Raw genomic sequence first — 23320 nt, forward strand, 5'->3', positions numbered from 1 at the left:
ATAATTCATATAGTTTCAACCATACTCAACTGCTCGACCCAATAATCTCAAACGACTGAAATCCCTGGCTCTGAGTGTAACATCCGTCTCCTCCGGACTGATGCCAGGTGTCGCAGGCAGTGCCACTCGATCCAATGAACCTCCATCCGTCCGGAAGGTCCTCGGCGCTCAGGGATTGAATGGGCTCGGTGACGCCCGTGAGCCAGTAGCAGCCCCAGTCCTGTTCCCCCGTCAAGCAGGTCAGGTAGCCGGTGCAGTCGGTGTTGCTGTATGCGGTGACATTCCAGGCTGCTGTGAGAGAGCCGGAGAGGGAGAGGAGAAGAGTTGCAAGGGAAAGGTGCTTCATATTGCCGCTGTTGTGTGACTTGTGATTCGGAGAGGATGATGGCTGCTGAGGCTCGTTGTTTATTCCAGGATGGCGAGGTACGAGTGGCTTCAGCATCTATTAATGTATTTGAAGGTCGTCCATCTCACATAAGATCAACAAATGAAACCGTTCTATATTTGGATTTAAGTTATCTGAGGCGTCAGGCTTCCCGCATGTCCAGTGTCCCTGCTCTATTGGTCTTAGCTGACAGTGACAGACTGATCATACCTAAACATATCCAATCTCTATTAGCTCCTACGGTCAGAAAAATGTACGATTCACACAGCCCGGTTATATATCCCCAAAACGCGCAGTGATTTGCTGGAGATCTGTCAGCTGCGGGGGGCCTGATCGTCAACAATGTGGCAGTAAGTGCGATCTTCGACATATCAACCTCATTGAAACATACAGGACAGAAAACACTGCCATCAATGAATGCAACTTTCTAGCTGGTCTCACTATTGACGATTGTAGTCTATCACTTGGACATCGCCACTGGGGAAAATTCTAGCAGAGCCTTTGCTCTGTTTATGGCTTCCTTGTAGTGCTGAAGATAATGTTGATGGATTCCTGCGGCGATGAAGATAACCTCAGATCCATCAAGGTGCAAAGTTCATGTCTTTCTTCACTCAATCAGCCTGCGTTACTGCGGTGAATCGATGGGAGTCAAACCAATCTTCTACGTCCCACCATCAAGGGCGGAGAGAGACAAGGGCTACCAAGCAGGAGGGCCGCTGTCTAATGGCCCATCAGCTCGGTTTCAGCTTTTATTCGTCTCCATGGTTGGCCAGTTGATCAATCCCAAAGATACCTTGATCCAAGTCTGTACGCCTAATTCGACGCCGCGTGAGTTGCATAACCATCCAAAGTCCGACGAAAGCCAGATGGCCCAATGGAAGCGGACGCTAGACCACGATCCCTTCTTATCCAGAGCCGGCGATCGACCTACAAAGGAGAATTTCGAGTCCGATTGATGTGAGGCGGGTTTGAGACGATTTCTGTCTTATTGTATCAACACAGATAGCTGCAGCATTCGTGGCACTATTCGGAAATCAGGTTTCTGCTAGACAATAGTAAAGGACAACAAATCTGTACAGCTAAATTCGAACAGAGGAACAAGACTTGGCGCAGTTGATGTGCGTCTTGCTCCATGTAGCAGGGCTGGACAATTCATTCTCGCCGAGACGCCAGTCAGGCAGCAGCCATGGCATTCCATAATAGTGTCGGAATTCACAGCCGCAATGATTCAGACTAATTATATGATGATTGGGATTGAGCATTGATGACACTCTGTCTATCGATTAGCAGATGAAGCCTTTTGTATAAAGAAGAGCGAGACAACAAAATCTATTCTTGATGAAAAGTGTTGAAAGATGGATTGGTGGCCTGAGGGATCTAGGGATTAGTGGCCTGAGGGACCTTCCTTTTCAGGCAACATCACCAAGCCATTCCTGATAGGGCCTAGTGCATTCATTATTTATCCACACCAAAACAACAACACGGTCAAAAATATCGCAAACGGCGACTTGAGGCCACAACTTCCGAGACTAGAGTCGCGCCAAGCTGCTAGTCTCAGGAACGCATCCATCTTCCCCTCGTCGTTCTTAGGAATTGAGAATCTCTGCAAAGTGCAGAATGCCGCGAACCCTCTGTTCAATTCACTGACGACGATTCTAGCAAGACTGTGGTCACGAGAGAAAGTCGGATCAACAGGCAGGGATATTCACTGCAGGAAATCATATCCGAGAGGCCAACTACCGATCAAGCTGGCCCGGGAACACCGGATCATGATGCGCTCGAGTGCCTGGAACAACCAGATAGACATTTCGGCACCAAGATCTCTGCTTTTGTAGACCTTTCGGTCGCTGGAATCGAGCGCTCTGGTCGAATATTGATATCTGCTCACGACTGTCTGTATCGTGACGAAAATTGGGTTCTGTTGATAGCATTACCGATGCGGCCTCTCGTTGCCATCCAGGCAATCGTCTTTTTCAGCATCCTGTGGCTACTATATCGCTACTATGATCACCACTCTCACTTGCCTGCAGTCACCGAAGCGTACTCGGTGACGGAGATCGCCATTCCCCAGACCGTCCACCAGCTTCTTCTGTCGATGCCCGACCATCCCATCTCGCACTTTGAACCCAGTGACCACGTGATTTCGTGGCAGCAATCGGGCTGGAAAGTCGAGTACTGGAGCGAGGAGGCCTGCCGCGAGCTCGCACGCGATGTTGACGCGTCAGGAACCCTTGCAGACGCATTTGAGAAACTTCCCTATGCCGTGCTCCAGTCGGACTTTTGTCGCTACCTGGTCCTGTTCGGGCGAGGAGGGGTGTACAGCGACCTCGATGTCCACCTATTCCAGCCGCTGCCGTGGACTGTTATGGGATCTTCCGGAGAGCAGCATCATAGTCCTCCAAATGTGATTATTGGCCTGGAAGGAGACGCAACCACACAAGGACTTCCTCGCTCGCCGCAGTTCGTCCAGTGGACTATGGCATCGACTCCTCTGCACCCAATGTTCCGGGATCTACTTAGTCGGATTGCGGAGAGGACTCCAAGCTTTGTTGAACAGGTGCATGCTTTGGAGGGTGATGCTGAGGTCAACGTTATGGACTGGACGGGTCCAAGTGTATGGACGGATACGATCCTGGACTACTTGAGCTGCTCGGAGGAGCAAGTACAACATCTACGGGACTTGAAGGACCCTGTAAGAATTCGAGACGTTATGATCCTGCCCAAAAGATCCTTTGCGGTCACGCAGGGCGAGGATCACACTTTACCCGATGTGCTGGTGAAGCACTATTTCAGTGGGACGTGGAAGACTTGCAAGAGCCACTGGCCTGGGTGGATGCTACCATGGATTTGTTAATTCGAATGTTTGTTTTACAAAGCGTGTCTTAGGCTACCAGATGAACTGAATCTTCATGACTTTACAACCTAATTCGACTTTATGGTACAGGATGGACTTCATTTGAGCTCGGCAGCTGCAGATGATCCGAAACCTGTCATGCCTCTGTAGACATCCTACAGCAGCAGCAGCAGCAGCAGTAGTAGTAGTAGTTTGATGCGGATGAGATTGATACCTGTAGTACAAGTCAATCAAGACAAAGGCCATGAACTGCATTCAACCGAGATCTTCCTGCATTCGACCAGAAGGGCGGTTTCATGTGGCTCGAAATCGTCTTCTTCTCAATTGTGCTACAATCGCAATGGCATTGGCAATAGTAATTGTCTAGCATGTCGGGCCGTCGGGTCACAAGGCTGGAATGGATTCATCGATGTCCCGAGGTATTTCGCAGTTTCAGGGCCGGCCAGATGTTTAGTGGAAATCAGTTCGTGATATATAACTTCAACCCCGCATGATTATCCTTTCATCGACCATTCACCTCTTCTTCAAGGTTTTCCTGAACATAATCTACAATATGCTTATTGTACATCACCTCCAGCGATCTCAGTCCGAGCGCATTGTCTGGCTCTGCGAGGAATTGGGCATCCCCTACGAGCTCAGAACATACCAGCGCGATGCGAAGACTCTTTTATCCCCTCCAGCATTGCAGCAGTTGTACGATTGATCACAAATCACAAGAAATTAAAGTAGAACACACTGATCTGTTTTTCCCGCTAGACATCCCACACAGGCAGCCCCCGTTATCCAAGACGGCGACACCACACACGCCGAATCTGGGGCGATCGTCGAGTACATCCTGAGCAAGTACGGTGATAGAAAATTGACTATTGCCCCAACGGCGGACAACTACTCGGATTATCTGTACTTCTTGCACTTTGCGAATGGATACTTCCAGCCCGCGGTGATGGGGTTCTCCAGGCTACTCCGATCGGGGATCTCCCCCGAAGACCCAAGCGCGAAATACGCCAAGCGCAATTTCGACCAGGCGTTGAAGATTCTGGATGATCGGCTGAAAAAGAATGCCTGGCTGGCTGGGGAGGAGTTCACTGCCGCGGACGTTATGAGTGTGTTTACCTTGACGACAGCGCGGTTGTTCTGTCCGTATAGTTTGGAGGGATATGAGGGGATTCTTGCCTATCTGCAGAGGGTCAACCAGCGGGAGTCATATCAGACAGCCATGGCAAAGGGAGATCCTGGTCTGGTTCCTTTGATTGGCGCCGAGAAGCCTCGGCCGCTGAGACCGCGGTTATAATATGTATCATATCTTGGTCTGCGATCATTCTATCCGTGACGCCAACTGGCGAGTCCTGATGCCAACGCCCACTACGTCATCGGGGACAAGTGACGATCACATCAACAGGAATAAGAATGTTTTCAAGAGAACTTCTTAACATCCTTCGTTTGGAGTAATAACATTCTCAATACATATCATCTCCAGCTCAAATGTCCCTCAATACAGTAACCGGCGGCCTAAACAAGGGCCTGCCCACCGACACCGTCAACAACGTCGCATCAGGAACCGTCAACCAGACCACGAAACAGCTCAACAGCACCACCGAAAAGGTCACCGACAAAGCCATTCCAGGCGAGTACCCCTCCGACGACCAGAAATATGACAAGCCAGCGCCGGACATCTCCTTCTCGGCCATCTGGTCCTCCTTCAAGAACTGGCTGTTCTCCTTCTTCCCCAGCCTCATGGACCGATTCGAGAACTGGATCAAGGGCCTGATCGCCTGGTTACTCCCGCCCCCGCGCCAAGCCAAAATGTACGAAGCCATCCTGAACCGACCCATCGCCTCGACGTTCATCATCTGCCAGCTGATTTGCTGCGGGGTTCCGCTGCTCGTGTTCCTGGCCGGGGTGTTCCTCTTTGCTGCCGTCGCGGTGCTCCTCTGGGCGGTGCTCTCGTTGATCCTGGCGGGGCCGATCTTGCTGGTTGCCAGTATGATGGGGGTCTCGCTCTGGGGTTGGGGGTGGATCTTATATGGGATGGTCAAGTTTATTGATCAGCATTTCCTCGGGGGGACAATCACCAGGTTCTGGTTGTCTCATAGTCAGGAGCAGGGGGAGGATGAGCCGGAGGATGAAAATGATGAGAAACCAGAAGGGAAGAAGGACACTTGAGTTTTCGGCATGTGGTACTACAATATCTCTTGTTCAGGGTGAAATTTGCTCGGATGGCATTTCAGATTGGTTGTGTTAGGATTGGGGTGATTGAAACTGTGTTTTTTGATATGATCTCATGATGTACGAACGATAATGATCTGTCTGGTTGATATTCTCATGTATAGATTGTCTTATCATTGATGAAAGATGGTAACATGATTCCCATACAGTAAATCCTAAACCAACCATATCGTAAGCCTTGAACACCCAACTCCATCTGATGCCAACTCAATTCCTGTAAACTGTCAGCAGCATACCCAATACCAGAAAGAGGGAAGACCTACAGCAAAGCCAGTGTCAAATCGCCATGGATCCTCGCCTTCAACTGCACCTCTATCTCCAAGTTCAACTCCAGCCGTAACGATAACGTATCCTTTGACTCTTTCTTCTTCTCTGGCTGAGCTTGACTTCCTTGTTGATTTTGTCCCATCATCATGCCGTTGGTATTGCCGATGCTATCCAACGTACTGCTGCCATCCTGTCTCCTTCGCCCGACTTCCCTCCCCACGCTGTCAGCCCCGAACGGCACCATGCGCTGCTCGTCACGCCGGCGGGGGCGACGTCGTCGTTCGCGGTTGTCAGCGGTCTCGGATAGTGTTGCGGATTGTTCCTCGTCGGGATCCCGCCGGGGTCGTCGCACGCGGCGGTTGCGTCGTTGACGGTGCTCTGGCTCGAGTTCCGGTTGAGGTTCGGGTTCGGGATTGGGCGAGTCCACTGGCCCACTGCCACGAGGCTGTTCAGACTCTGGGGGGATATTGCTCGCTTCTGGAGAGTTTTCTCTTGGTGCATCATCCTGAGTTTCGTCTTCTGCCTTCTTCCGCGGGCGTAGCTTGGCTGGTTTCTTCTTCTGCGGGGTAGAAGGAGCCGTGGGCTGCTCTGGCTCTTGGGTTGAGGCGACCATTGTGACAACTATGATTGGGAATATGTAAACAATCAAATGGCTAACAGTTGAAACAGATGGTTATAAAGTGGGGATGACTGCACAAGTTTGGCAATGTCATCATTGAGTGGGGGGCTGCCACCGACGTCATTTTGCAGAAGCAGTGCTTGGCTCAGCCTAAACCTCATCACAGCCAGAGATGTGCAGAGATATGCTAACAATGACATAGGATCCCTCACAGCATATGCAAAGGATTTCCCTCACCATTACTCCGTCCAATGCGACACAACTCCATCGCTGGCCATGGGCGCTTGATACTGGACTAAAGTCCTAGTCTTAGCTTCGTATAGACTCAGTAACATAGTTTTTTGGCTTGACTGTACGTGTATGTTCAAAATAAAATTATTTTCTCGTCGCGCACCACCATATCATCGTTGCATTAGTATCTTCGACCGGACGCACTTTGTTTGTCTGCTCAGCCGCTTCATCTGCAAAGAAGCTCGCCTCCAACGTCCAGCGCGTTTGGGTAGCGGCTTCAATGTCTCTCCAGAAGCCCTTTAGTGTCTCGACATTATGCCGATAGTGCAAAGCTTCCTCGTTCACGCCGTGCATTGGGTAGTGACCACCCAGCCGACTCCCAAGCTGTCGCCCCGTGATCATGACGCCTGGTTTGTCCCGACACAATCGAACCAGGCGTATCGCAGCTCGAACTTGCGTGTCATAGTCCCACAGATGAAACAACGAGCTTGCGAAGATGATATCGATCTTGCCGGACATTGTCCGCGATAATTGGCTCCCTAAAAACACGGCGTCCTCTGCTGTGAGATCTCCAGTTGCAAAGTCGCTTCGAGACGGTCTTTGTCTCGGAAAAGCAGGTATCCCAAGTCAATGAATGCCTGCTCTACGTCACATCCGAAGAGCTGTTTGCCAGAAATGCCCTGGTCTACCAAGGAACGAATCTCCTGCCCAAAACAGCAGCCAGCATCGAGGAAGTTGGTGGACGGATCCGTTCGTAGTCGTTCCAGAACCCGATTATAGAATGGCATGCGAGGGAGGTTGAAAGCAAGAAAGCGCATCTGCCCGATACAGGGGTAGTGGTAGACTTGAAAGGCTTCATCTCGCTGATATATATATATATATATATATATATGGTTACTCGGAATGGACGTAGAATGGATTGGGAGAAACATACTAGCCTTAGCACATGTGGAATCACTTCTTCAGGATTGAGGCCACTGTACCTTTCCAGGACTCTGGGCGTCAGCATTGATGCTTTGCACGTCCCTTTGGTACCAGTCTGGCTTTCTGGCCTGGGATTCCATGGCCGGGGTTGGAGATTAAAGGAAAAGGACAAAATAAAAGAACAGAGAAAAGGATCAATGAAATGAAGGTGGAAGAAGAGGTCACAAAGACAGATGAATGACTGAAGCGGAGATGTCAGCACGCGGGTTACTGTTGTTTTGTTTCTTTTGGTGAAAACAGGCGAGCGGAAGAGATGGAGGAAGAGATGGAGGGGTCAATTTAGGGCGCTGACACCAAGATTGGAATGTAGAATAAACTAGAGGTAGAAATCACTAGAAGAGATTTGCGATGAGAAAAGCGGCAAACTAGGGAGAACGGTCTACCTTCATCACCCCAGCGACAAAAGTAATTGAATTTTATATATTCTTCAATCAGGCGAGCTAACCTAACCAAAGTTCGATGCTTACTTCTAAGGTGTTGAAGGTCAATCGTCAATCAATGATCGACTGAGGATTTTGCTGCATACCAGAAGTCCAGAACGCTAAGGATATAGCCGCCAGCGGCCAGCCTCCCCCAAGACGGTGGTTTGGTCGCAACGCATCTCAACCTTTCAAGAGTCTGCGACAGGACACTAAACTAAACAAGGCATGTAGGCGACTGAGCGAAAAGTTTTTAGGTTCAGGCTGGTCGTCTTGGAAGATGAGTCTATCTACATAGAGCATGACAAAGCATATTATGGAGGGTGCGCTGGATCATGGCTGTGTAGGACCTCTAGACATACTACCAAGTGACAATTCATGATGTGATTAACCCTTGTCCATTCTTCCAGGTCAAAAGTCAAAACCAGCCAGGATCGAAGGAATAGAGCTGAGGGCGCTGAACCAGTAGGACTTCTTCCTGTACCCTACCAGCTGTGGATGTGCATAGCTTTAGAATGCTGTTGCGGCGGGTATGGGGTTCGGAACAAGGGGTGCCCTGCTAGTATGCAGTGGTTAGAATAAAGAGTGGACATCCGAATAATGTGGCGTCCTATTTCAGTTTATAGCCGCATTCACGCGGTGGTCGGCCTGAATTGACGCGATGATCAAGCGGCGAATCCGTATCCCCCTAACATGGCATAAATACACCAAGGGTCAACATCGGTATTCTGATCCAGCAATTGTGCCAGTAGCAAGGCATTACGAATGCCAAAGTGATCACTGATATAATGGAACATGTACGAGACCCACTGTCTCTGATCGACCGGGGCCGCCCTGGATCGCGCGGCAACGTACATAGGAAACAGCAGAGTGTAGCAGTCAAGGAGCTCGGACGGTGTATGCACTTTATCGCAGCCCTTCTGGGGGGCAACCGAGAGGTCTGTGCCGACTGCCTGCCCTTTGCTGCGCTTCGATCGACAGGCGTAACTTGCATATTGTGGAACGGAGGCATATACCTCGAGCGACAGTGCTGCAATGTTACTCAACGCAGCTTCAGATGCAGCGAGCTGGTTGACTCCTTGTATTGCGCTCAGCGTTTCATAGCTCTCCAGGAGATATTCGTTCAGCTGGATGCGAACCTGCCGCAGGACGTTCCAGGCCTGGGTGACATGGCGATCGGGATAGCAGTCCATCTGTTGGCGATATACATGGAGCAACGGGTACCGTAGAATCCGCCTATCCGGCTGCCAGTCTGGAGGTATATTCTGCGAGAGCGCCAATAAGGCCTGGTCAAGATCTTGTGCGCGGGCCATGCTCTCCTGAAGCGACCATCTGGCGGTGCGAACCCCACTGCGGAAAGCAGCATACTGTATCGTCAGCCACGAGATCTTCCATTTGGGATCGTCTTTCAGGTTCAAACGACGCTCCAGATGGTCACGGAGTATGCAAACATCTTTGGCGACAGCATGCGCGCTGGCCACGCAGCTGATGATGTAGTTGGTTAAGAATCGTGATATGATACGTAGGGCAAAACGATCTTCAAAATGCTGTACTCCCATCTTCTGGATCAAAGCGAGTGTCCCGTTGACATGGCTCGGCCAGAATTGAATGATGCTCGCTTCGGAGTGAGTGATCTTTTCGAATAAATCCAGCAGTAGAGATGCCGCGATGAGGCTGTCTCTCGCTTTAGGGGGAGATCTCAGAGTTTGCCTCATCACGCCCAAAGCCAAAGCATACCGCTGACGAGCCAAGGACAATAAAGGAAGCGAGACATGTTGATGCGCCAGAAGAGCTAAGCTCACGGCATCAATGCTCGCATCTAACCAACGAGGCGCCACCTCCGTCTCACACTCCCATCGAATCAAAAAGTCCCAGCCACGGGAGCCTACAGACACATAATGGGCGAAAAAGATCATACGGGCTTGGGTCTCGATGGAGAATGATAGCGAACCCTCTGTCAGCCTAGCAGGTTTCGACTTCAGTAAAGCTTTGCGCCGGGCGTCCTCGGTCTGATCCTCAATACGAATTTCCTGTGGGTCCCGATATCCATGGCAGACCACTGCTGCACGAAGGCATGGTGTGCACGAATCCCGACGGTAGTCACACTGTTCTCTTGGTTACATGTCTGGTGGCTGCGTGTGAGGGAAAGCATACCTTTAACCGTCGAGTTCGACAGCGCTGGCAGGCCTTTGATGGACGACCACGAAATACCATCAAGATTGATCATAGACAGAGAGATAGGTGACTGTAGCGATGACAAAAGATGCAATAGACGAGAAAGAGTGGAAGAAATGGATGCGATGAATACCTAGGAATAGGATCAAGGAGTGCGGATGTACGCTAAGCTACTTTGGGCAGGCATTTCGACGCTAAGTGGACCATTCTCTATCAGCGGAGTATAGACATGGTATAGTAGAAGATGAGAAGAACAAGACGGGAGGAGATCTTCTCATATATAAAGCAGGCCATGATAATGCTCGGCCCTTCTGCTGTTTCTTCTTGCAAGATTCTTCGTGGTCCACGCTTGCTCAACACAATCAATAGATATATATTCTCGTCTTGTCCTCACTCGTCTCTTGAAGTTTTGGTCCTAGTGAAGATGGCTTTCCCTTATAAGCACGTTCTACTCATTGGAGCCACTGCTGGCATTGGTCGTGCCATGGCCGATCGACTAATTCAAGCCGGCGTCAAGGTCACAGCTGTTGGTCGTCGGAAGGACCGCCTGGACGACTTCGTCCAGAAACATGGAGAGCAAATGGCCAGCGCAGTTCCCTTCGACATCTCCGTCCTGGAGAACATCCCCAAGTTTGCAGCTGAGTAAGTAATGCATCCAGCCATGATAGCCCTGCTGACGGACCAGAATCATCGACTCTTACCCAGATGTGGACTGCATTTTCCTCAACGCAGGAATCCAAGCCCCATTTGATCTTGGCGATCAGGCCCAATTCGACTTGGAGAAATTCAACCAGCAAATGACCGTCAATTTCTCTAGTCTGGTCGCCTTGACGCATGCCTTTTTACCCTTTCTGGTCGGCAAAGAAAACCCCACCAGTATCATCTTGTGAGTATTGTCCACGACTCCACGGAATGTGAGGATCTGACGAGATAGTACCGGATCAAATGTGGCTATTGTCCCGGCTGCATCTCTGCCGGCATATTCTGCCTCCAAGGCTGCATTGAACGTGTTCACCTTGTGTCTGCGGGAGCAGCTGCAAAACTCCAACGTGGCGGTGATTGAGATTTCTCCTCCACCTGTGCAGAGTATGCCATCTCTGCATCCTTGAAGGGGAGCTTGACTGATGATGTATAGCCGAGATACATGACCATTTGGGCGAGGAGACCGGACGCAACTTTGGGATGCCCATCGACACCTTTACTGACCTTGCATTCAAAGGGCTTGTTGCGGGACAAGACCAGATTGTGATAGGCAGTATTGGGCCTGCTGAGACGTTCAATGCGATGATCGACCAGAGGCGCAAGGCGTTTGAGGATTTGGCGAAAGTGATTAGGGGAGCGCAGCGGAAATAGTTGGATACTGGCGCATGCTCTCTAAAGCGGTCTATGTTAAGATATGGAGACTCCTTAATCTGATGTCCAGCTGTCCCTATTGTCTTTCCGCGTACTGTTGGTCTATTCCAAGACTGCTGGGATCTGAGGTGGTGAGGATCATGTGGATAGGAAATTGAGCCATTTCGTGCATTGCATTGTATGATTCGGGGGAATTGCCGGGAATGCTACGGTGCTTGTCCTATTTCATCTCCTCCGGATATCTACCCTAGTCCGTAATGTCCTCAAAATGGTTGCTGGAGGATGATCTTCCTTCACAGTTTCCGCAAATCCCCGGATCGTTGGATTGAAGAAAATGCGAGGCAAAGGATTTTTCTTGTCTCTGTCCCCAAGGATACTCGACAATCCGTCAAATTGCCCGAAGCCCTGGTTCCCATAGATGCAATACTACAACTTCGAAATATAAGGATAGGACCATGGACCCTGAGAGCAACGGCCAGTTGATCGACCTACGCATCATGTACAACTCCAAGTACAATACATCGCCAGGAAGGGGGATTGGAATGTGTATACCAAAGGATTGCAATACAATGGGACGAATGGTAATCCGTCCTTGATGCTGGGATATACGAGCAGCGCACCATTACCAATGTCACCTTTGAGGATCTCGTCGTCAACGGTAAGACGATCTACGATGGGATGAAGAAGCCGAGTTGGTACTACACGGCTGACTTTGTGCCCATGTTTGCCAACGAACACATTCACAACCTGACGTTCACTGCTCCGTGACCATGGTTTGGAAGTATACCTGGTATATAGATAGTGAGGATAAGATATTCTTATCAACAAGGCAGAAGACTCAAGGCCTGGTAGACATGTGCAGTCTTTCCACTCATCTAAAGCCAGTGTCTTGTCTAGATTACTTGGGATAGTTCTATGAATCACAACTTGCTTGATATGTTTGTTTCGGGTCGAAATATCCCGAGCAAGCCAACATAGAGGTGGGGTAATCTGGGGTTTTCTGGGGTATTATTCTCCAGAGAAGGCCCGGCCGAAGTTTTGCTCATACCTCAGCTAATTCCAATCAATACCAATATGATCTTGTCCACTTTATTGTGTATCTTGTCCAGCCCTCTGGCGGGACATGCTGCTCCTCCACCAGCCCAACCCGTGGTCGACCTTGGCTACTCGCGGTATCGAGGAGTGAGACTTGCAGCGGGAGTCGATCAGTATCTGGGCATGCGATATGCGGCACCGCCTCTAGGAGACCTTCGCTTCCGAGTTGCGCAGGAGCCTGCCCATAATTCCACTCTGCAAGATGCATCAGAGGTGAATAAAAAGCATAACCTGTAAAATCAGAGCTCACCCTTGTGCAGTTTGGCCTCATATGTGTTGGGACTGGCCAGAATGTAACATCGACAAGGGCGGAGGATTGCCTCTTCATCAATGTGTTCACTCCATCCAATGCCACCACACATTCGAAACTGCCTGTCTGGGTGTTTATCCAAGGAGGTGCCTATGCGACCAATTCCAATGCAAACTACAACGGGACCCAGGTCGTCCAGGAATCCGGAAACAGTATCATCTTTGTCAACTTCAATTATCGCGTGGGAGCTTTTGGATTCCTGGCGGGTAAGGAAGTTGAAGAAGATGGTGATTTGAATGTTGGCTTGCTGGATCAGCGAAAAGCATTACTGTGGGTTAAGAAGCATATTCGGCAGGTATCAAACGCCTCTCATGATCGTATGATGTTTGTCTTGCTGACAGGCTTAGTTTGGCGGCAATCCGGACCATGTCGTTGTACATGGAGCATCAGCCGGTGGTGGCTCAGTCTCTTTCCATCTCACTGCATATGGAGGCCGGAACGATGGCCTTTTCGTGGGCGCAATTCCAGAGAGTCCCTGGTGGGCTCCTCAGGTAACAATCTCCGAGGCTGAAGTACTCTACCACCGCTTACTGAAGGTCGTGGGATGCTCGACCCTCGCATGCTTGCGCTCCGCGGATGCATCCGCCATCCAGAAAGCCAACCTGAGCTCACCAGATGAAGGCTCAATTAGCTATCCTTCTGGATTGGGAAAGTTCTGGCCAGTCATAGACGGGGACCTGGTGCGGGATCGACTCTACGCGCTCTTCGAGCAGGGAAAGTTCATTCGGTTGCCGTTGATGGTTGGGAGCGATACGGATGAGGGCTCCTCCTTCGCCTATAATGCCACTAGTCCTACCGAGGTGTCACTCTTCTTACGGAGTTTGTACCCTCATCTGAGCCCTGAGCAGACGCAGGCGATTAACGATGCATACCCTAAGACGGACCCAGTTCCGCAACATGCAGAATACTTTCCCTCAGCTTCGGCTGCCTTTGGCGATGCGACTATCATATGCCCAGGAGTTCATATCTCGGGTAGCATGGCCAGCCAAGATGGGTATGAGAGGGTATGGAACTATCGCTATAATGTCCAGGATCCGGGGAGGATTGCTGCCGGGCTTGGTGTCACGCACACCTTCGATCTCCAGGCCATCTTCGGCCTTGATTATGGAGGGAGCGTGAGCAGTAGTATGAGGGACATCAATGCCGCGATCATTGCGATTGTGATGAACTACTATATCAGCTTCATAAGAACGTTGGACCCGAATCTGCTCAAGGCTGATGGCGCGCCATTCTGGAGGTCATGGGGGGCTGGAGAAAGATTGAAAATACAGACAAATGCAACTATGATGGAGTCAATCTCAGAAGTTCAACAGAATCGGTGTGATCTGTGGAAAAGACTGGCCCCCGTGTTGGAGGTTTGATTGATGTTTTACCCGCCCATGAAGGATAGGTTTAGTCCTCCTACAAAGTATACATCAGAGTCCCATATCCCAGCTGATCATATCCTCCACTGTTCGGTCCGTAGTTTCCTCCGCCCCCTTCAGCACCAGAGCCATCTTTCACGACCAGGTCACGGTATTCCTTGGTGTAAGTAACGTTTAACCCCTTCAGCACTCCATAATGGTTGTAGAGAAGCTCCCACATGGGCCGGATATCCCCACAGCTGCTGTTGCTGATGACAGGTTGAGTAACATCGCTGTTGGTGTAGGTTGTATAGGGCACATCATTGCCCAGATTGTACTTGGCGGCGTACTCCGCTCTGTTCGAGGTCAGTATCATATGGGCAATGGCATTGAGGCCTTACCCGGCGAGAATCCGATTGTCCAGGTACCCAAACAAGTCATCGCCTTGGTTATGAGCGGATTGGGCAATGACTCCTAGCATAGCGAAATCCAGCATCGCATGGCCCTGATCCCGGCCCGCCTCCTGTCCCTGTCCCAGGGTCTCCCCGTCGACCTCATACAGCTTCCAGATCGCCTTTTCTATCTGTCCATTCCCGGCCCCGTTCTTGAAGTAGTCAATGCCCTCGTCGTACATGGTGCGATTATCGGTTAGAACCCCGATGGAAATGATCGAGGCGATGTTGCACAAGTCCCAGTTCGCCCAGTAGTGGTCGATGGCGGCACCGTTGTGTTGTTCCAGAAAGATGTGACTAAGCGGATAAAAGACACTGACCATCATCTCCTGGAACTTGGTGACATCCTGCGCCGGCCAGCCATCGTAGGTCCGCATGATCTCCGCAGCATTGGCTATCTCGTAGCCATAGATTCCCGCCGCCAGGAACTTGTCTGACGACCCCGAGATCGCCGTCAGGGTGGAAGCCCAGTCGTCCAGGATACCGATGGCTTTGTCCGCGTAGGCCGTGTCGCCGGTCATCTTCCAGTAGATGGCCATGACATAGGCAGCCGCAATGTCCCTATAAAGCGAAGCATAGTTCTGCGAGTGGGTCCCGTCGCTGCCACGGTACACGACCACCTGCGGGCTGTCGGCGTAATTCAGCGACAGGTAAGAGCTGTTGGTCAGCTTGTACCATCCGGTGAGCCATGGTTTGGCTTTACTGTTGACCTTGCCGGTGATTCTGGCAAAATCGGCTGCTGTGTGAAGGAGTCCAGGATGAGCGAAGTTGTTACCTTGCCGATGGGAGTGAGAGAGTGAACGGGCACTCGACAGTGCGAGTAAGCCTGACCAGATAGCAAACTTCATCTTCATGTCCGTTTATGATGACCGACCAGAAAGTTATTTTTCAATTGTGTGTTGTCGAGAGATTATATAGCATGGCCCATCATGCTCCTGTTTCGAGATATCGTACTGAGCGGGTCAATCCCGGTTCTTACACCGGCACTTCTGTTTGAGAAGCATCTACCAGCCTGTCATACTCACTTATTCCCCGGAAAGAGAAATAAGGGCAGGAGGAATTGTGGGGTACAGCGGCATCGTGAAGATTCTTTCCAGATTCGGTCCGATGCCCGTTGCAGGTTGATTGAAGCTGTGGGGTCCCGACTCCTTACAATTTCACGGGCAAGATCCTCCGTACCCTGTAGCTCATTGAATTGATATTTTCCTCCTTTCCAACAACTGTTTGTGTGATTGCGTGTGCTGATCATCAGCTGATAGGTTTAGGGCTCACGGAGTATTGCCCGGCCGTTTTCCATGGCATGGAGAACAATCATGAACATGTAGGCAACATACCCCTTATGGTAGGATGGCGTAGAGACAAAACATTTCTCAAAATAGTGTCTATCATGACACGGGATTATTTCAGTTATCACCCAGGAGCAGCATAGGCGGAGGTTGGTATCGAATGATGCAGGATCATCCTCGTATGGAGTACGCTTGGAAATCTAGGATCAACCCGTCTCGAGCCTCTTATAATGCTCTCCGTCCTATTGGCGGTGATTCGGCTGGTATTATAAAGCTCAACGAGCAAATTCCAAGGGAGACAGTGGATGTCCTCGCGCCATCAGAGTATGCCACATCTGGGTCATGGACGGGAGCTCGATTGACCTCCTCGAAAATATGTTGTGCTCTACGCAGTATACTGTGCATCCTGACTCTCACCGTAAAAGCGATTCGAAGGAAGTCGAGTCATCACGGTGGAAAATCTTCGAGCCAGTCCTTGGCTGATATGTACATTCATTGGATCGGTGGAGAGATACAGAAACAACTACAAGAATCATATGACCTGCTTCGACACAGTTGATAAGAAACCCATGAAGAGCGGTAGTGATATTCTTGAATGCGACGATAGTTGGTTGTTGTGAGAATCAAGATGTTGCTGCACTTTTGTTAGTTATTATTATGTCAGTGGTTTATAAAGTGCATAAGAGTTATGAGATGCTTAGTTCGCTCAACCATGGAACCCCAGAGTCATAAGAATGCTTATCCTTAAATCTCTTTTCTTATTCTCTCGTCTATCAATTGACAATATCAGACGCATCGGGATAGCTGGCCCGAGTTGATGCTCGGCATCTCCACCAGCTGTTGCTGATCGCCAATAACCCCCGATAGCAGCATTCCATGACGCCATAGCGAGAATGATGGGCGTTTCCCTCCTCCGAGTGCATTCGGTGAGATGATGCATGGATGTTATTCAAATGCACAGCCTTCTGTCAGTACTGGATCCCGCCGGATGAACGATGCCATCCTGATTTCCCCCCTGCTATGACTCCATACCTGATGTCATGCCCATCCACAGCTCCATCGATTCTCTGCTTTATGCAATCAGCATCCGCATCGATACTCCCGTATCCACCCCCAGGATCGGACATGCTGTGTGGTGTCCGAAAATGGGGCATAATTGGCTCTTTCCACTTGCCTAGGCATCGGTGATCATATGTCCTCGAAGAATGATATTAGAATACAATTACAGCCGGTCCTCCTGCCAGGAGACAATGATTGCATTTTGCAAAGACCACGGCCATCTAGCTGAGCCGCTTAGCAGTCACTACTGATTCAAGTACTGGAATCTGGTTATATGATGTCCGCCGAGCCTCACACCCCGGCAGAAGAACAGCCGGACCACACATATGACCATGAGAAAGCCGACGAATTAGCCAGAGCAGCCAAGTCTTTTCAGGAAACCGACCAGCCAAACCAGTCACAACGCGAACATGCCTCTCAAGCCAACTCAGACAGCAGTTTTGACGAACCCTCCAAAGAAATCCACCGCGGCGGCAAGCGCGAACTCACCGAGGACGAATGCTACGACACGCTCGGCTTCCGCTTTCCCTGGTACAAGAAATGGACCATCCTCACCGTCATCTTCGTCGTGCAGATGTCCATGAACTTCAACACGGGTGTCTATGCCAATGCTGTCCCCGGCCTTCAGGAGGAGTTTGGTATCAGTGCCCAGGCGGCCCGTGTCGGCCAGATGATCTTCTTGATGACCTACGCCTTTGGCTGTGAGTTGTGGGCTCCCTGGAGCGAAGAGTTTGGTCGCTGGCCCATCATGCAGCTGAGTCTATTTCTGGTGAATATCTGGCAGATTCCCTGCGCTGTTGCACCGAACTTTGGGACCATCGTGGTGTGTCGGGCGCTTGGAGGCCTCAGCTCCGCGGGCGGATCTGTGACACTGGGCATAACGGCCGACATGTGGGAGGCTGAGGATCAAGGATATGCGGTGGCGTATGTCGTTCTCTCGTCTGTCGGTGGGTCGACCATCGGCCCCTTCTTTGGCGGGTTCATCGGACAATATCTGTCATGGCACTGGGTGTTCTGGGTGCAGTTGATCTTCGGCGGCGCCACTCAAGCCCTGCATTTCTTTCTTGTCCCTGAAACGCGCGCCACGATCCTCATCGACCGCGAGGCGCGCCGTCGCCGCACGACCGGAGACGACGTCTACGGCCCTAACGAGCTCAAGACGCCCCGGCTGGACGCCAAGGATGTGCTGCGCGTCTGGCGCCGGCCCTTTGAGATGTTCCTGCGCGAGCCCATCGTGCTCTGTCTGTCACTGCTGTCCGGTTTCTCCGATGCGCTCATCTTCGTCTTCACGGAGTCTTTCGGCCTTGTTTTCGAACAGTGGGGGTTTAGCACGCTCGCCGTCGGCATGACCTTTGGCTCTATTCTGATCGGCTACGTGATCGCCTACCTGATTTTCTTGCCGGATATCTGGCGTCAGCGCAAGGTCCGCAAGACGCACGGCAACGCGGCCCGGCTCCCTGAGCGTCGCCTCTTGCTTCTGTTATTCATCGCACCCCTGGAACCAATCGGGCTGCTGGGCTTCGCCTGGACCTCTATGGGACCCGCCTATACTCCCTGGATCGCACCGTGCATCTTCGCCTGCCTGATCGCCATGGCCAACTACGGCATCTACATGGCCACGATTGACTACATGGTCGCCGCGTACGGGCCGTATTCCGCCTCGGCGACGGGGGGTAATGGCTTTGCGCGGGATTTCCTGGCGGGGATTGCGACCATGTATGCCACTCCTATGTATGAGAATATTGGGGGAAAGTTCCATCTGCAATGGGCGAGTACCTTGCTTGGATGTGCGGGAGTTCTTGTGCTGATCCCGTTGTACATCTTCTACTGGAAGGGCCCGGTTATTCGGGAGAGAAGCAAGTTTGCACAGACGCTTGAGGCAGATCGACAGCGTCATTTGAGTCGGCGGGCGAGTTATTTGCCGGGCGAGCAGAAGCCGTACGATGTTTGATCCAATTTCAATTTCGTGTATATTATGATGACGTGTGAGAGATTGTCAATTGTAGAGGCCACATAGGCTCTAGCACAGAACTATAACCATGATCAATGGGCATGTATAAGATGTCGGAGATTGCTCCGAGTCGATATAAGTCATTGCGTTTTAGATATATATATATAACATGAACAGGAAACCACCAGCTCGTTCGTAGAATGTCCATCCCTCCATGATAGCCCACTCTCTAAAGCTATGGAGATAAGACTGGAGTACAGATGCAAGCTACATCAATTACAAGTGAACGATCTTCCAAAGACCAAGCTATAGCTACAGCATCACGCCAAGCATGAGTCTCACTGTCCAGAACACACCTAATCCTGCGCCACATGGAGGAATCTGGAGCAGAATTGCCTCAAAAACAGGAAAGTCTAAGACCTTATGACTGCCTGGTGGAATGGTACAGCCAGGCCTCGGCTATGAAGGCCAATCTTATTGTTTGTCTCATGTTTCTGCCGTTGGAATAGTCATATTATACAATGGTAAGTTTTTTTATTACGCCATCAGAAATCCTGGCCAAACTGTTCAGAAGCTAGTATGCCCAGATTAAATCACCCCAGCTGGGATGATCGTTGGACGAGACAGCACCCTCGAAACCTTCAAATTCCCTGGCCTTGGCAGTCCATGGGGCTTTCTCCTTTCTCTTGATCACATACTGGTAGTACAAAATATCTCAGACGGGATTCTGATTCGTTACGCCGCGACTCTGCTCCGAGATAGTTGCCCAGGGACCATTGACCAGGACCGCCTCGCACCGGGCCCACTTGGGATTGTACTCCACAGTCTTGTTCAGATTGTACTTGGCTGCGTATTCGGCCGCTTTGAGCAAAAGATTGTGGCCCAGGCCGTATAGATCGACGCCCTGGCTCTGTCCGATTCGTGCGCCGTATGCAGTCCACCCGATACCGGACATTGTGTGGCCTGTTGCAGTATGTTGTCAGTGGACATGCTCATTGACAAGGAAGAGAAAGCTTACTTTGGTCACGGCCGGCTTCCACGGATTGACCAGTCTCCGGACGATACTGCGCAAACAGACCAGCGCAGTTGTCCTGAATAAAAGCATTCATCGCATAGTTGTACAGTTCGACATCATTCAGATATACCGCAAAGCTGAGCATCGACTTGATACTGACCATACCGTGGTTGGCCTGTCCCACAACGGCTGATTGCCGCGAAAACAGCCAGTACAGCTGGTTGCTGAACCCAGAACCTCCCTGCCACTTGGCCCCGGCTTCCGTCCAGTTGCCCTCCCAGCGCATGATCTCTGCTGCGTTGACAAACAAATCTCTATTAAGACCAATCATCAGCGAGCGGTCAGTACCGATGATGTTGGTCAGGTTGGTTCCCCAAGCATCCAGGATGGAGGTGCTCCAATCCCAGTGCGACTGGTTGCGGGTGATGTACCACATCAGCGCATTGTGCCATGCCGCGCGAGCGTCATGAGCGAACGTACTGTAGTTGCTGATCTTGCCGCGGGAGAGAACCTCTTTGGGCCCTTGCATCTGGTAGCTGGCTTGGGAGTATTGATCGGCGCTGAATTTCTTGTAGGCAGAGGCCCAGGGATCTTGCTTGGACATAACATTGGTCCGAATGCGCTCCAGATCCTCGTGGGTGTGCCAGATACCGGGATGAACAAAGTCTCCGGGGCGTCTCTCGAGGTATTTGATCGAGTCGACGCCGGAGAAGTCACCAACATGAGGGATGGGGCCGAAGACGCTGGGGACATCCACCACAGTGGAGTGACAGACGCCAACCACTGCGAGGATGTTTAGGAGCGATTTCTAGCATCTTGTCAGTAGGGCGAAGCAGGATAGGACTCTGGTAGTACCTTCAACATATCGCAGAAGATGGTTTCATCCGATGTCTTTCAGGGCGGCAAACTTTTATCACTCACAGGGGTGTTACGGTACTTATAGTTATTAGTTCTTCCATGACTTGTATTTATGGAGCAAATGCAGTATTCTCATTAGTATCAGAAGAATTACAGGACAGATGATTTCACATTTCGGAGACAGGCGAGAATCCATAGACACGCGAGGGATCCCCCGCATTTCTCCATTAATTTGTTGCTCGGTCTAGAGTTTTTCTCGCAGCTGAGCCTGTTCTTCATTAATCCTGGCTGTCGGGACAAGGCCGGCGTCTAAGCCGAGCGCTTCTATTGACTGCATTTCCCTAGATGCAGCATTGATGCCCGCACCCGGAGTCTAGTCCGATGGAGAGTCGGTAATATGAGAAAGGTCACTGCATATCACAATACTGGGGAGAGAGTGCTGTTGAGGAATTTGCGCATGGCCTTCATTTGATAATTATATAGTGTCATACACATTCTCTTTACTGGTGACTGAGATTGCATTGGAATACGGAAGCAACATGAAGCTAATACCTACCCTCCTGTTGACTTGCTTGACGGCATGCAGCCGGGTTCTCGCTATGACTCAAGATCCCCTCGATTACTCGAATGTCAACTCCTCCTATGTGCCTCCAAAATCCCCCAACACGACGACGCTGCTGGAATTTATCAAATCTCGACCTGATTTGAGCAAACTGTCAGAAGCCCTAGACAAAGTCGGCGGCTTCCCCGAAGTATTCGACACGGATCCCGCCTGGAAATTTACCTTCTTTGCCCCGAACAACGATGCCTTTGAGAAGAATGTGGGCAGATATTTCAATACTTTTGAGGCTACTCCGTAGTTCACCCGCGGTAGAGTGACATCGCTAGTCACTAACTCTTTGTAGAAAAGGGAAATGGTGGCTGGGCAATAGCATCCTGCATCACTACGTTCCCAATTCAAGCTTAAAGTCCACCGATTTCAATGAGACTTATCGACAGTTCCAGGTGATGTCAGCTCTCAAGAGGATATATGAATTGTTGTTGACAGGATAGGTAGACAGCGACTTATCTGTATGTCGGGGCAGAGGTTCAGAACGGGAATGTTCTCCTGAACAAAGTTGCTACTGTGGTAGAAAAGGATATTGCAATCACACAGGTAGGCCTGGATCCCTAGTCAGAAGGATGACAATAAATGCTTTTCCAGGGAGTCGTGCATATAATCGATCATATTCTGGACCCCTCGGCTCAAATTCTTGAGGGGGATCTGCCTCGAATCTCGCAGGCCTTCATTCCTGGCAGTTGCTCGAACCCGAGCCTTCCATACTGTTGAGAGGGGCATATCTGGAGATGAGTCTCTTTTATACTGAATGTACTTAAGGTGATTGCACTACTGGCCTCGGTCCAACCATTATTCCGCATCACATAGACTTGACTGACTGTGATATGTTATGTTGTTTCGCCTTGTCGCTGTTCAGTGAACTTGCCATCAATGCATCAATGGATCAATGCCTCCACGGCGCCGTCCCAAGATATCTCTCTCGGCCCGTTTTCGAACGTGGATTCGCTACGCACACTCACCTCTTCGACTACGTAGTAGTCTCATCCCACTCAGCCATCAGCACAAGTATCCCTTGCTCACACTCCTGCGCCTGTTCATCCCTTATCCATCCTGGTTCTTCCCAATCCCCGGTCCATTTTCTCTCCGTGCGCTTATCGAAGATACGAAGAACGAGACGGGTATAATCACATCTCATTTTGGCGATATTCATAATCTCCGCGCTATTCCTATCTGGCGCATGCGCGACACGCCCCTGCGATCGATTTACCGGCTCTATGAGCTCCACCTCGCCGATCATTACGAGCTGGTGGGATGGGAGACGGAATATTTCTTTTGTCGGCGAGACTGGAAGCTCCGAGACATACCAGACCCGAAAGATCCTGATCCGCTTCGTTCTGCGATTGTCGCCTCCATTGTGGAGGAATTACATTAGGCCGTGAATTGGAGATTGAGTCTGGGTCTGCGGAGAAATCGAGAGCATATATATCGTGAAGAAGATGGAGACCCGTGGCCCCCTTTCACTCCGGAGGAACTGCCTGACTGGACAAAGAAGGTGGCCCCTATTGATAAGGATCTACTGAGGCTGTCAGTGCCACCAGAATCACTGGATGCGGAGGGGAATTTAGTGCTTGAAGCAAATGGTAAAAGTCCCAATTTTGCCCGGCGCAATATTATCACAAACACAGGCTGGTTCTATACTGTCTAGAAAACGCCTTATGGTCATAGTTAGCGTCGTTAGGTTTGCCTTGTGATCGCAGTGTTCAGAGCTCCTTTCCCCTCCCATATATATGGTATCTGGGGACCATCCGGGGGAAGAGCCGTCTAAAGCCATGGAGATAAGACTGGAGTAAAGATGCAAGCTACATCAGTTAACTATGCC

The 23320-nt window shown here is 50.6% G+C and overlaps 13 protein-coding genes across 13 annotated transcripts; 7 read left to right on the forward strand and 6 right to left on the reverse strand.

The window, feature by feature from the left end:
- Positions 1-25: 25 nt before the first annotated feature.
- Positions 26-346, reverse strand: CDV56_105592 (uncharacterized protein; the record flags this gene model as incomplete). The annotated part of the gene is made up of 1 exon (XM_026759211.1): positions 26-346. One exon carries the CDS (start codon positions 344-346, stop codon positions 26-28), a length of 321 nt encoding a protein of 106 aa, XP_026615068.1.
- Positions 347-1026: 680 nt separating this feature from the next.
- och4 (putative alpha-1,6-mannosyltransferase subunit (Hoc1)) lies at positions 1027-3239 on the forward strand (the record flags this gene model as incomplete). The annotated part of the gene is made up of 2 exons (XM_026759291.1): positions 1027-1331; positions 2045-3239. The coding sequence occupies 2 exons, from the start codon at positions 1027-1029 to the stop codon at positions 3237-3239; spliced, it is 1500 nt and encodes a 499-aa protein (XP_026615069.1).
- Positions 3240-3729: 490 nt separating this feature from the next.
- On the forward strand, positions 3730-4530 carry CDV56_105861 (glutathione S-transferase family protein; the record flags this gene model as incomplete). The annotated part of the gene is made up of 2 exons (XM_026759480.1): positions 3730-3932; positions 3996-4530. 2 exons carry the CDS (start codon positions 3730-3732, stop codon positions 4528-4530), a joined length of 738 nt encoding a protein of 245 aa, XP_026615070.1.
- A 191-nt stretch (positions 4531-4721) lies between these two features.
- Positions 4722-5402, forward strand: CDV56_105935 (seipin co-factor family protein; the record flags this gene model as incomplete). Its single annotated transcript, XM_026759554.1, has 1 exon — positions 4722-5402. The coding sequence occupies one exon, from the start codon at positions 4722-4724 to the stop codon at positions 5400-5402; it is 681 nt and encodes a 226-aa protein (XP_026615071.1).
- Positions 5403-5724: 322 nt separating this feature from the next.
- On the reverse strand, positions 5725-6345 carry CDV56_106000 (uncharacterized protein; the record flags this gene model as incomplete). The annotated part of the gene is made up of 1 exon (XM_026759619.1): positions 5725-6345. One exon carries the CDS (start codon positions 6343-6345, stop codon positions 5725-5727), a length of 621 nt encoding a protein of 206 aa, XP_026615072.1.
- Positions 6346-6726: 381 nt separating this feature from the next.
- CDV56_106069 (uncharacterized protein) lies at positions 6727-7646 on the reverse strand (the record flags this gene model as incomplete). The annotated part of the gene is made up of 3 exons (XM_026759688.1): positions 6727-7121; positions 7178-7400; positions 7566-7646. 3 exons carry the CDS (start codon positions 7644-7646, stop codon positions 6727-6729), a joined length of 699 nt encoding a protein of 232 aa, XP_026615073.1.
- Positions 7647-8650: 1004 nt separating this feature from the next.
- CDV56_106192 (Zn(II)2Cys6 transcription factor domain-containing protein) lies at positions 8651-10199 on the reverse strand (the record flags this gene model as incomplete). The annotated part of the gene is made up of 2 exons (XM_026759811.1): positions 8651-10090; positions 10140-10199. The coding sequence occupies 2 exons, from the start codon at positions 10197-10199 to the stop codon at positions 8651-8653; spliced, it is 1500 nt and encodes a 499-aa protein (XP_026615074.1).
- A 385-nt stretch (positions 10200-10584) lies between these two features.
- Positions 10585-12281, forward strand: CDV56_106323 (uncharacterized protein; the record flags this gene model as incomplete). The annotated part of the gene is made up of 5 exons (XM_026759942.1): positions 10585-10802; positions 10846-11046; positions 11095-11246; positions 11296-11486; positions 12129-12281. The coding sequence occupies 5 exons, from the start codon at positions 10585-10587 to the stop codon at positions 12279-12281; spliced, it is 915 nt and encodes a 304-aa protein (XP_026615075.1).
- Positions 12282-12587: 306 nt separating this feature from the next.
- Positions 12588-14279, forward strand: CDV56_106443 (putative carboxylesterase; the record flags this gene model as incomplete). The annotated part of the gene is made up of 3 exons (XM_026760062.1): positions 12588-12821; positions 12869-13213; positions 13266-14279. 3 exons carry the CDS (start codon positions 12588-12590, stop codon positions 14277-14279), a joined length of 1593 nt encoding a protein of 530 aa, XP_026615076.1.
- Positions 14280-14319: 40 nt separating this feature from the next.
- CDV56_106560 (putative GPI anchored protein) lies at positions 14320-15567 on the reverse strand (the record flags this gene model as incomplete). Its single annotated transcript, XM_026760179.1, has 2 exons — positions 14320-14617; positions 14663-15567. 2 exons carry the CDS (start codon positions 15565-15567, stop codon positions 14320-14322), a joined length of 1203 nt encoding a protein of 400 aa, XP_026615077.1.
- A 1765-nt stretch (positions 15568-17332) lies between these two features.
- Positions 17333-19009, forward strand: CDV56_106728 (uncharacterized protein; the record flags this gene model as incomplete). Its single annotated transcript, XM_026760347.1, has 1 exon — positions 17333-19009. The coding sequence occupies one exon, from the start codon at positions 17333-17335 to the stop codon at positions 19007-19009; it is 1677 nt and encodes a 558-aa protein (XP_026615078.1).
- Positions 19010-19724: 715 nt separating this feature from the next.
- CDV56_106862 (uncharacterized protein) lies at positions 19725-20888 on the reverse strand (the record flags this gene model as incomplete). The annotated part of the gene is made up of 3 exons (XM_026760481.1): positions 19725-19972; positions 20028-20832; positions 20880-20888. The coding sequence occupies 3 exons, from the start codon at positions 20886-20888 to the stop codon at positions 19725-19727; spliced, it is 1062 nt and encodes a 353-aa protein (XP_026615079.1).
- Positions 20889-21481: 593 nt separating this feature from the next.
- Positions 21482-22873, forward strand: CDV56_106954 (uncharacterized protein; the record flags this gene model as incomplete). Its single annotated transcript, XM_026760573.1, has 3 exons — positions 21482-21738; positions 21788-21892; positions 22477-22873. 3 exons carry the CDS (start codon positions 21482-21484, stop codon positions 22871-22873), a joined length of 759 nt encoding a protein of 252 aa, XP_026615080.1.
- Positions 22874-23320: the final 447 nt, after the last annotated feature.

The sequence above is a fragment of the Aspergillus thermomutatus genome (genome assembly GCF_002237265.1).
Source record: "Aspergillus thermomutatus strain HMR AF 39 chromosome Unknown NODE_76, whole genome shotgun sequence".
Lineage (NCBI taxonomy): Eukaryota > Fungi > Ascomycota > Eurotiomycetes > Eurotiales > Aspergillaceae > Aspergillus > Aspergillus thermomutatus.